The sequence below is a fragment of the Hemitrygon akajei genome, chromosome 2, assembly GCF_048418815.1.
Source record: "Hemitrygon akajei chromosome 2, sHemAka1.3, whole genome shotgun sequence".
NCBI classification, from domain to species: Eukaryota; Metazoa; Chordata; class Chondrichthyes; order Myliobatiformes; family Dasyatidae; genus Hemitrygon; species Hemitrygon akajei.
The window spans coordinates 143,972,898-143,985,455 of NC_133125.1; the positions used below are offsets into that span (position 1 = coordinate 143,972,898).

Here is a 12,558-nt window from a genome sequence, read left to right on the forward strand (position 1 = left end):
GGAAAGTCAACATTTCTCTTTTTCTATTTGAGAAATCAAAATCACATTTACAATTTCCGCTGGCAGTTCATTCCACACTCACACCACCCTCTGAGTGAAAAAGTTCCCCTCATGTTCCTTTTAAGTATTTCATCTTTCACCCTTAGCCCATGACCTCTAGTTCTAGTCTCTTCGTACCTCGGTGGGGGAAAACCCTGCTTACATTTACCCATTCTGTGCCTCTCATAATGTTGTTTTCTGTTGCATACCAAGCCCTGACCAACACACCACAGCAATTAATTGATGTAAATGATTCTCAGTTGGAGCCAAAACATCTGCGAACATTTTGCTAAGTCTGGTGATCAACCATACTTCCAAATACCCAGGCTGAGCTACCAATATTCCGCAATATTTCGAACTTGTTAAATGTATTTGGCGAATGAAGTTGATCCTTGGTCCTATAACCTCAGTCTTCCTGAGTAACGTAACCCTAGTAAAGCTGGTGACTACCGGGTACTTAGTTTCCAGGAGCTTTTATGTAGTGGCTTGTTGCTGGTGGAGTTTAGAAAAAGCATCAGCAACTGCTGCAGGGGCATCTCATACTTTGTGAGCCGGAAAAAGCAACTGTGAACTCCTTATCCAAGTAGACTGTTGGATTGTAAATGAATTGTAGAGTTACTGAACCAGGAAGTGTATTGGATTGTGATGTGACGGAATAGTTTTTACCATTCATGCCTTTTTGGTTTGCAAATTTCACAGGTACTTCCTGCATCCCAGAGATAATGGGAAACCCGTTAAACCAGTCGACCTGGGTTCCCTACGGCTAAACATTGTTTATACGGAAGACCACGTATTTCCATCTCATTATTACGATCCACTGAGGGACCTTGTAATAAAATCAGCAGACGTTGAGGTACGAGTGATGTGTGGTGCCCGCAATCTTAATCCTGACCCTGACCCAGACCCAGTGAGAGTCCCACAGGCCTGGCGCTCACTCATTCATAACCCTCACACCAGACCGAGGATAATGCTGGCTTATGCAGAGCAGGAAGCATAGAAAGCACGAGACTGCTGTAAGTAGCTGTGAAACAAAGAACTTGGGAAGTAAGAAGCTGGAGAAAGGAATATGAGGTGATGGGCAGAGGATGCTACGTAGCAGCACATTTCAACCACACGAGCCACAGCCTCAAAGCTCCAATAACCCTAGTTTAATCCCGATATGGTGCTATCTGAGGAGTTTGCATGTTCTCCCTGTGACCCTCCCCGTGCTCCGGTTCCTCCCACATTGCGTGATGCATCAGTTGCTGAGCTAAATTACCACTGCGAATGGGGAATGGTAGACTCGGGGTGATTTGATGAGAATATTGAGGGAGTTAGTAATTGATTTATTATTGTCATTTATTCTGAGATGCACTGAAAAGTTATACACAGATTATTCCAAACGTAAGTATATTGAGGTAGTACAAAAGGAAAGCAATAGCAGAATTGAGAATATATTGTTACAGTTGCAGAGAAAGTGCAGTGCAGGCAAACAATAAAGTGCAAGGGTCATGACAGGGTAAACTGAGAGATCAAGGGTCCAACTTTACCCCATAACAGGCCCATTCTAGAGTTAATAAAACGGGATGTCTGCTAATGGACGCTGGCTGGTCAGCATGAACTAAATGGGCTGAAGGGGCAATCTCTATGCTCTATTCACAGGCATGCCCACGGTGGGATAGAGCATGGTTAAAGGCCCTTCGGCCCAGTGAGTCTGTGCTAACCATCAACCACCCATTTACACTGATACAACATCAAACCCACATTCTCATTAGCTCCTCGTAAGCTAACTACTGGGGTAACTTACAGCAGCCAATTACCCCACCAATGCCACCCGTCTTTGGGACGTGGGAGAAAGCGGGAGTACCCGGGAGAAGCCCTCACAGTCACAGGGAGTATGTGTAAACCTCAAAACTGGGATCAAACTGTGGCACTGGCACTGTGAGGTGGCAGCTCCTTTAGTTATGCCACTCTGCCAGCCTTCATGAGTCTATGAATCTGATGGGCTGAATAACTGGAGACTCTACAGCACTTACGCAAACTTCTTTGTTGGGAATTTAAAATGGCCCCAATTTCACACTGAAAGTGTATCTCCCACTTTCTGTTTATCACTTCATCATCTGTGTGCTTAAAGCACTCCTAAAGATTTCGTTTGTTACAGCGCTCCCGGTCAACTGGGTTACCCCACAGTGTATTACTGCCCTCTCCTGTTGACACCTGGTAGTTGTGAGCGATGCATTTTGCAAGTGGAACACTGAAAGGGGACTGAAGCAGTGTTTGAGTGGGAAGTCCTTGGGGAAAGGGCAGGGAGGTGGTATTAAGAGTCTTGGCTCATACAGAGGTGGGAGGTCAATGGGCCTCCTGTTCCACCAGCTGGTGTAAACTCCGCTGTTCGTCTTCCTCCACAACATGATGAGTGATGTTACGGTTTATTTTGTCCCCAAATGTAATCTGACCATGTTTTCTCTGGCTTCATTTCTCTCCTCCTTCCTGGACATCTCTCCTCAATATTCCCTCTGCACACTCACCACCCTCCCAACCTTTCTCTTCTCTCACATAACATCCTCATCATTTTGCCCTCCCCAACCTCCTTGCTCGTCTCTCCCTCTTGCTTCCTCCATTGATTGCCTCTCCTGTTATTCCATCTCACTCCACACTGTGCTCACCCTTCCCTGCTATCCCAATCTCCTCTCCCCTTCCTCAATACTTTTCCCCTCCCTGTTTCCTCAATTCTCTGTTTTTTCCTCCCCGTGCACCCCTTCCCCTCTCTGCACACTCATCTTTCTGCTAACAACACCTCCCTCCACACCTCCTCCCTCCTCACCTCTGCTGCTCCCTCCATCCCCCCCCCCCCCCATCACCACAGCCAGTCTCTGCGTCGGCCGCCCACGTGCTGGGGGAGGTGTGCCGTGAGAAGCAGCAAGCTGCCATGCCTTTGGTCCGGCTCTTCCTGCACTACGGGAAGATTGTTCCCTTCATCAGTGCCATCGCCAATGCGGAAATAAACCGCACCCTGTAAGTAAAAAGGGCGAAATTCCCAGCTGCCTGATTCCGAGTGGCGTGTGCATGAGATAACCCCACTGCCCTGGTCTCCCTTCACCCTGCCCGCGTGCTGCACTCCTTCCCTTCCACAAACCACTCCACTGTATAGCTCTCTTCGTCCTGCTCACACCCCTCCGCCAAATGTGGGCATCAGAGGCAGGAAAGGACAAAGTGCTTAATGTGTTGTATGTGTGCTGAAGGCACAGGTGAGTTACTGGTTACTACATCGTAGAGAGCATCCTCACATCAGCCATCACTGTGTGGTTTGGTGCAGCATCCTCTCTCAATATACAAAAACTACAGGAAGCCGTGAGGTCAGCTAAAATGGTCACTGGCTGCAGCCTGCCATCACTGTTGGACGTACATATCCAGGACAAAAAAGCATGCAGGAAAAAATCATTGTGGACACGACCCATCCAGGAAGCGGCCTTTTTCAAAATCTCCCTTCTGGGAAGCGTTATAGGGCTAAAACTTCACACCATCTTAAAAGTTTCTTCCCACATACGGTTAATCTGATTAACCATGCTAATTAGCCACCCCACCCCCCCACCCCCAATCTAATATCTCAGTCACCGCAAGGTGCTGTAAACACTTCAAACTACTTTTTATAATGCTGTTTACATCGTAAGTACATGCTGGTATTCATTCACATTTTATTCCATATCCGTACTTGAACCTCTAAGTTTATTGTATGCAAAATTTTATTGTTATAATTGTTGAATATTATTTTTGTTGCGTGTTGTGCCCTGACCAACACACCACAGCAAATCCCTAATGCGTGTAATGTATAAAGTTGAAAGGCATTGGGAGATTTTAGTGCATTAAAGGCACTATATAAATGGAGCTGTTTTTCTCTCACTGTTTGGATCAAAGGCTGCTGGTCTGGCCTCTGTGGTTTGTGGGGTTATTAAAACAGTTATAAGATTAGTTTTATTTGTCACATCGAAACATACAGTGAAATGCGAGGATTGTGCTAGGCAGCCTGCAAGCAAACTTCTGGCTCCAACATATATTGCCCTCCACTCACTAACCCCAACTATGCGTCTTTGGAATTTGGGAGGAAACTGAAGCACTTGGAGGAAACAGCGCGGTCATGGGGAAAATGTATAAATTCCTTGAGGGCAGTGACGGGATCGGTGATTGCTAGTGCTGTAAAGCGATTACACTACTGTGCTGGCCAAGAGTTAAGAGGTGAGGGTAAGGGAGCTAAAATACTCCATGGAATTGCATGGATACAAAGGGCCAAATTGCAGGAGAGACTAGTGCTTTGTTGGTGAGCAGGGAGCTGAGATCAGCTGATCGTACTAGCGAATGGAAGTGGGCAGTGGGGGTCGGGGGGAACGGTCTGCCTGCCAGACTCCATGAGCGATAACAGTTCAAAGGTGGGAAGAGCTTCAGACTTCCATCCAGTATCTCCTTCAACAAAGATCTTCCAAAGTGGTCATGATGCAAATCTCTTCCTTTCCAGAGATCCAAACACCATCTTTCGAGGAAACTCCCTGACCTCCAAGTGCATCGATGAGACGATGAAACTGGCGGGGAGGCACTACCTACAGGTCACACTGAAGCCTGTTGTCGATGAGGTAACCAGGAACTGTGTGTGAGGCTGATTAGGTCGATCAGTGACGCAAAACACTTGCATGTGCACGCCAGTTTTCATCTCGCACACACCTGTTCCCTCTCATACATGTTCCGCTTCACACAGAGTTGCTCACTTTTGCAAATCCACTCATACACACGCCTACATTCCCTCTTAGATACATCTGTGCACACAAACATGTGTTCCCTGGCTGTACATTGATTCTCATACACATACCAACACACAAACACTTGGTACACATTTTAATGAGCTCACACACAGTCTCACACTCATCCGCTCATTTGCGTATCTCTCACACACACGTACATTTTCTCACAAATGCACACTAATGGGTACACATAGGGAAATCAACTGGGAGAAACGGAGTTCAAAATTAGAAAACTCCACTCTCAGACACCTAACACAGAGAACCATATACCCTCTCTAACAAAGCAGACTTCAACCTGTTCACTCACTACCAGGGAGCTCAGGTCAGACTTAAAACAAGAACTGAATACAGTGCAATTATGCTGCAACCTTGTTGGCCTTGAGGGAGGGGATTAGTGTCCTTCAGCATTCATAAAATTCGATATAATCTCTGAGGATTGAAAGGAATCATACAGGGATTGTTAGGACTTTTGAAGATTCATCATTTGCGGACTAATTTTATGTCTTCATTTAGGGTGAGACTTTGGTTGAAGGAGGGACCACGAAGCTCAGATCATTTGTATTACTTAAAGTGGCAGCTGTTGGTACAGATGTTGATTAAATCATAATTTCACTTTTGTTTCCCAGATATGTGAAGTTCATAAGTCCTGTGAGATTGACCCAGTTAAGCTGAAGGACGGTGAGAACCTGGAGTCGAACATGGTGAGAGCCTTTGACATTATAGATCACCAGTCCACCACTTACATTGAATTATGTTCTGAATCTGAATTACAATTTGTGGTGAGGTTTAGAACAAGGAGTAAGAGGTTTAGACAGCATCTGAGAAAGATCTTTTCTCACCTTGAGGTTGGAATCTGGAATCTGCCTGAAGGATTGGTGAAGGCAAATACCCTCACTTGAGCTAAATGTACTGAGTCAAACACTTGACTTGACAGTGTGTAGAAAGCTGGAGACCACTCGTCAGTAAATGGGATTAGTATAGAGGGCATGATTCAAGATTTTTTATTGTCATTCCTCAGTGTGCGAGTATAAAGGAGGTTGATACTATCAATCTGACACAGCAGAATAAAACATGTAACACCATGGGACAGGTTTCACTGCTGACGTAAAGATGTGTCTGTAGAAGCAGTGTTTGGGTTATGGTGAGAGATAACGGGTACTTTGGAATGTGAGCCGTCCAATCGGGGAGCGGTTTTTTGTGTCGTGTCCAGTGGGAGCTGGAGTCCTATGTTCAGCGGGAGATGAAGAGAGCAGACACTGGGGAGAACCGGGCATAGGATTCAACCCAGTGGGGGACTGTGATTCGATGGAGCAAGGTGCCGAGGTTGACTGCAGATCAGTGAATATTACATTCGGGAAGAATTGAGCTCCAACTTGTGCACATTTAACTGTTTATTTATAGTGAGCCCTTTTTGTTTTTTTTCTTTACTAACCATAGAAACATAGAAAACCTACAGCACAATACAGGCCCTTCGGCCCACAAAGTTGTGCCGAACATGTCCCTACCTTAGAAATTACTAGGCTTAGTTAACCCTTTAGTTAAGTTACGATTCATAAATATAATTTCTTTAATTGTACGCAGTGTACTATCTGTTATTTCTTGGCACTGAGTTGTAACAGGATCACAAATTACACAGCATCCATACAAACCGGGGTTTGGGATGGGAGAGCCATTTCAATCTCACAGCTTTGGAGGTACCGGAGTGTGTATTCCCTAGACCTACGCAGCCAAGGAAACCAGGGTGGGGGGGGGGGGGGGTTCAAACACAATGATCATACATAATTTAAAAAAACATAAAATACAGTAAATATAACTGTAATAGCAATCCAATAAAACACAATGCACAAGTAACTGTTACATGCATAGACTAACTGTATGTACATGAAGTGACACTAGGTGATGTGTATATAATGGTAGGATGGGTTAATGGCTGGATCAGCCTTACTGCTTGGGGACGTAACTGCGTTTGAGTCTAGTGGTCCTGGTGTGGATGGTATGTAGCCTCTTCCCTGATGGGAGTGGGAGAAACAGTCTATAAGCAGGGTGGGTAAGGTGGACTGCGTGGACATGTTGGGTCTATTTCTGTGCTTTATGATGTGCAAAAGAGACTAGTTATAGGAAAATGAGGTAAGTAGGTTTGCCAAGATGGGTTTGACTGTTGGCATAGACTTGATGGTCCAAGTAGCCTCCTCCATTGTCATGCAGAATTGACCCAGGAAAAGATCAGTTAAAGTGTCTGTGAGTCTGCTGTATTACCAGTTGGTTCATTGTTGCTTTTTTGGGAAGGAGATCGTCCTTCCTTGTCCAGTCTGGGCCCACCTGTGACTCCAGTCTCATGCCTGCCTGACTTTGTCACGGCTGACTGCAGCGGGATTCCCTTGCCGTCGTACATCTGCGGTGCTCCTCGTGGCTGAGGTGATTGTGAATGCTGGGCTTGTCAGCTCTAATGTGACCTGTGAGTGAGTAAACTGGTGACCGTTGTGGTGAGGGTGCCCTCAAGCTGAGGGTAAGTCCAGGGTAGTTGACTCTCAGAGACTGTATCTCGTGGAACCCAGTGCAGGAACTCAAAGCACTATTGTCACTGTTCCGTTGTATTTCAGGATAACCTCAGACAGTACGTTGAAAAAATTTTCAATGTCATCACAAAGTCGGGCATGAGCTGTCCCACAGTCATGTGTGACATTTTCTTCTCGCTGAGGGAGTCTGCTGCCAAGAGATTCCAAGGTAGAGTGTGGCATCGTACATAACCACTAACCTTGTACTGATCTTCATCCGTGTGTCGAGTTCTGCTTTCTGTTCATCATTGTTAGCTTGCACTCACAGTCGTGCGCACTTGTCTCCACGTTGTCAATGGGATACCAAGGCACTGGGAAGCAACAGCAATGTTTACAAGCAAAGTGGTAGGCTGGGAGGTTCGTGTGATGGGGAAATTCTGAAGTGGCTGGGGCAGGACTGTGAACTGGCCCAAACTCTGTTAAATGATGAAACTGTTTAACAGGGTAAATGTAGAGAAGATATTTCGACACTTTTGATGAAGGCAGAGGCCATCTGTAAGAGATAGTTAATAAAAAATCTAATCAGAAATTCAGGAGAAACTTCTTTCCCGAGAGGCCAGTGAGTGTGGAACTGACTTTTATGGGGAGGGGTCAAGCCAGGGAGCAGAGATGAGTTTGAGGAAGTGAGAGAAACATGAGTGAGAGAGGGATAGAAGGAGATTAAAGGAGAAGGCTGTTCTGGAGTCAAGGGGCTGAATGGCCTGTGATTTCTATGCACTTCAATGTAACAATACAGATAAAGGGATGTTTTCCAGACTCTTATGCATGGACATAAACTTGTACCCAACGTGCATCGCTCACCTACCACCTGCTGGGAGCACTCTAGCTCTTTGTTTTGTGCGTGTCTCAAGGGAGCCAAACTCCAAAGGGGACATGAGAAAGCCGAGCAAAAGCCTGCTGAAAGAGGAAAGTTTCAGGTACATCTTGAACATGGCAGGGAGGTGAGGAATCTTGGGGAGGGATTTCCATCAATTCCAGTAGGTGGAGATTATGAAAAACGGGGATACAGAGAGGCCCAGGATCAGAGGAATGGTTTTAGAATGGCTCGAGAGCGACAGTACTGCTGTGTTGTTAGGATGACACTTAGTGATGTATGTGTCTATGGTTCTACATCAACAGAGGTCCTAATGCTGCATTCATGTACCTGAAAGCATCTATTTAAGTCCAAGCATAGCTATCCAGTGGTAATGTGGAACTTCTTTCTCTAGGTGATCCTGATGTGCGATACACAGCTGTAAGCAGTTTCATCTTCCTGCGATTCTTTGCTCCAGCCATTCTGTCACCCAACCTGTTCCAGCTGCATCTTCACCACCCAGTAAGTTCACTCTGCGGACTTTGCCCAGAGCAAACAGTGCCAGGTACTAGTCTGTCGCAATGATCAGGATGCTTTTAGAAGCCCGGTGAGACAGAGTACAAAAGGGCAAGCAAATACAGCTGTAAGTGTGGACAACAGAATGGGAGCTGGATGAAGTTCCTTCTCTGCCTGAAATGTGGGTCCTTCACTATCACTTCACAAGTGAATGAGGCCCTGTCTGACTCTGTTCTACATGCCTTTTTATGTAACATTAACTATCCAAGACGGATAGTTTCTAGTTTAATAATTTAATGCCAATACTACTTGGAGATGAAAGAGCTTAGGTCCAACACTACCAAGTTCTAGAACAGTTATTACCCTTCAACGTTCAAGGTCCTCAACCAGTGTAGATCACTTCACTGAACTGATCCCACAACCTATGAACTCACTTTCAAATACTCACCAACTCACACTCTCAGTTTTATCTATCTATCTAACTTGTCTAATCTTTTACACATTGGTTGTTTGTCAGTCTTTGTGTGTCGTTCTGTTGTATTTCTTTGTTCTTCTGTGAATGCCTGCAAGAAAATGAACCTCAGGGTAGTTTCTGGTGACATGTACATACTTTGACAATAAATTTACTTTGATCTTTGATGCTTTCCTGAGCCCAAAGCCAGATAAACTCTCCCCTTGCAGTACTGAAGGAGCACTGCAGTGGCAGGGAGGCTGCTTCTCACAGCCGATAGAAGATACTCTGGCACTGCTTAACACAGAGGCTTTCCCCAGTACTCATTAATATTTATCTCTCAACCTGCATCACCAAAACAGATAGTTTTATATATCCTGTTGTACTGGGATCTTGCTGTGTACACGGTGACAGCCATGATTTTTGACAACTCATCTGATCTGTTGGGTGTTGCCGTCAGTGCTGCACAGTGACCAGTATTTCGCTGCCTTCTGTGTTGTTAATAGTGTCTAAGTGGGACAATCAAAAACATTCTAGAAATCTGAAATAAAACAGAGTTTTGGAAACACTCAGCAGGTCAATGCAGAGTTAAACTTTCAGGTCAAATGGCCAAGACAGCAAAGCCTACACAGGGTCTTGACCTGTCATTGGTTGGGCTTGCTCTGCCTACCCTATGTAAGATACTGTTGTCACTCTGTACTGGCACAGTGCTGACTGACCGAGTTGGCTTCCAGATCTGATAAGCTAGGTTTGGGTAAATGGGGGTGGCGGGGGAGGGAATAGATAGGTGCTGAGCCACTCTACAAACTCCAGGCTGCTGATAGGAATCATACAGAATATTGCACAGGAACAGGCTGTACTCTGTGCTGACTGTGATGGCAATTTAAACTTCCCTGCCTGCTCATGGGTCTCTCTGAATGCCTCGTAACTGTTGCAACACACACAACTATTAACTGTTGCTATTCTACTTAATTACGTCACTTCTCTAGAAATGCACTACCACTCTCACTGTAAAAAAAAACTTGCTTCGCAAACTTCCTTTAAACCTTCCCCTCTCACCTTAAATGCTACATCCCCTAGCACTTGACATTTCCATGCTGGGGAAAAATATTCTGATCATTGACCCTATCTGTGTGTCTCATAATTTTATATACTTCTCCCTCAGCCTCTGAAACTCTAGGGCAAACAACCAAGATTGTCCAAATCCTCCTTATAGCTCATATCTTCTAACGTAGGCAGCATCCCGATGAACCTCTTCTGCATTCTCTCCAAAGTCACATACTCCACGTCCTTCCTGTAATGCAACAGCACACGATACTCCAAGTGTGGCCTGACTAAAGTTTTATACAACTGCAAAGTGACTTCACTGCAGTCAATGACTGAAGTGGTGAACTCAGTTATCAAGGTACATGCTCTCTTCTCGCTTCTACCATGGGGCAAAAGGTACAGGAGCCTTAGGTCCTACAGCACCTTGTTCAGGAACAGTTATTACCCTACAACCTTCAGGCTCCTGAATCAGTGTAAATAACTTCACTACCCTGAACCCTGACTGGTTCCGCAACTTACAGTCTCACTTTCACTTATGATCTTGGTACTATTCATTCATTCATTCATTCATGCATTCATTCAGTCATTCGTTCATGCATTTAGTTAATTATGCACAATTTGGCATCTTATGCATTTTGGTGGTTTGTCAGTCTCTTTACGTTATGTATAGTTTTCCATAAATTGTATTTCTTTATTCTCCTGTAAATGTGTTCAGGGAAACGAATCTCATGGTGGTTTATGGTGACATATATACACATTGATAATACAGTTAGACATTGACTTGGCTCATTCCATTAGGCAAGGTAGAAAAATTATGGGTGCTTGCAAAGAAGGAGCCTTCTTTCAGGCGACCAATCTGATTTGCTGACACAACAAATTTCCTTGCCTGACGTTAGTGTTATTTACAAAAGTTAGAAGAAAATTGAATATACCAAAGTCTTCCCCATCCTCCCTGGTCTTTCCTCACAAGATGTGTATTTTTTTATTCTTTCTTTCTTCTCTTCTGATATTTGTATATCTGTGCACTTGTAATGCTTCTTTGGGGTAAATAAAGTATCTGTCTATCTTATAGAAGCCAAGTAGTTGTTCCAACTTTCTGTCATTCGGAAGTGTTGATCCAGGATCTGGTGATCATTTCTTTCTTTCAGGACCCAGTAACAGCACGGACCCTGACTCTCGTGTCCAAGACCATCCAGACCTTGGGTAGCTTATCGAAGTCCAAATCTGTAAGTGTTCCCTCATTTATTCTGCACTGTATTGACAGAATGTGATGTTTTAACAGCATAGGAACCTCAATCATACTGTCTCAGCTTTCCCATATTTGCTCTAACTGTGCTCGCTGGGAATGTGGACCATAGGCAGAATTAGGCTGTTTGGCCCATCGAGTCTGCTCTACCATTCAATCAAGTCTTCCTGCAACCCTTAATCCCTTTACCAATCAAGAACATGCCAATCTCTACCTTACAATACTGAGCAAAAGTCTTGGGCATATATGAAAAGCTACGGTGCCCAAGATTTTGCACAGTACTGTAGTAATTTTGTGTATTGCACTGTACTTCTGCTGCAAAACAGAAACAAATTTCATGAGATATGTGAGTGATGATAAGCGTGATTCTGATATAAGTCTCTGTTGTGGACTGAGAGTGTGAAAGGGGAATCATGGTTGGGAAAAGGGGAAAGGAGAGGGGAGGGAGCAAGAAGCTCCAGAGAGACATTCTGTCATGATCAATATTCCAATTTCTTGGAATCAAATGACCTTGCCTGATATCTCAGTGCTGTGTATATCTGCACCCACAGATTTGCCACCCTTTGGCTGAAGAAATTCCTCCTCTTTCTAGTCTTAAAGAGACATCTCTTTACTTTGAGGCCGTGCCCTCAGATGCTACCCTCTCCAACTAATGGAAACATCCTCTCCATGTCCACCCAGGCCTTTCAGTACCCAGTATGTTTCAATGAGATCCTTCTGAACGCTATCAATTACAGACCGTTAGACTTCTGTACAGAATATTTCTAGAGTTGACTAGTTGGAACTCTCCACAGCTACTGAGAACTTAAATGGTAATTATAGGAAAAAACATCTGTAAGTAAAAAGCCATTCTCTGTGAAAATTATTTTCACAATCAGGATGTTGGATTATTGTTTAAGTAAACTGTGTCACCAAAATTCCTCGGGGAAGGAAATCTCTCAACCTTGGAGGATGATCTGAAATGCCTGCCGCAAACAGCAGAATATCTTGTGGGAGCACCTGCCTCACGTAGAAGGCAGCAGTTCAGAAAGAAAGTGGTTCAACATTACTTTACCAGCAGTGGAAATTAAATCCCAGCTTTACTAGCAACAGCTGCAGCCCTGAGAGTGAACTAGTGAAAGGCCGAGCTACCAAACTCTTGA

The 12,558-nt window shown here is 44.6% G+C and overlaps 1 protein-coding gene across 1 annotated transcript in view; it reads left to right on the plus strand.

Moving 5' to 3' along the window:
• rasa3 (RAS p21 protein activator 3) overlaps nt 1-12,558 on the plus strand; it is a 162,082-nt gene that overhangs the window by 128,785 nt on the left and 20,739 nt on the right. Inside the window, exons 10-16 of the mRNA XM_073028960.1 lie at nt 739-892; nt 2,885-3,033; nt 4,529-4,643; nt 5,435-5,509; nt 7,409-7,532; nt 8,572-8,678; nt 11,319-11,396. Of these exons, the coding sequence (XP_072885061.1) occupies nt 739-892; nt 2,885-3,033; nt 4,529-4,643; nt 5,435-5,509; nt 7,409-7,532; nt 8,572-8,678; nt 11,319-11,396 (802 nt within the window). The remainder of the gene's footprint in view (nt 1-738; nt 893-2,884; nt 3,034-4,528; nt 4,644-5,434; nt 5,510-7,408; nt 7,533-8,571; nt 8,679-11,318; nt 11,397-12,558) is intronic.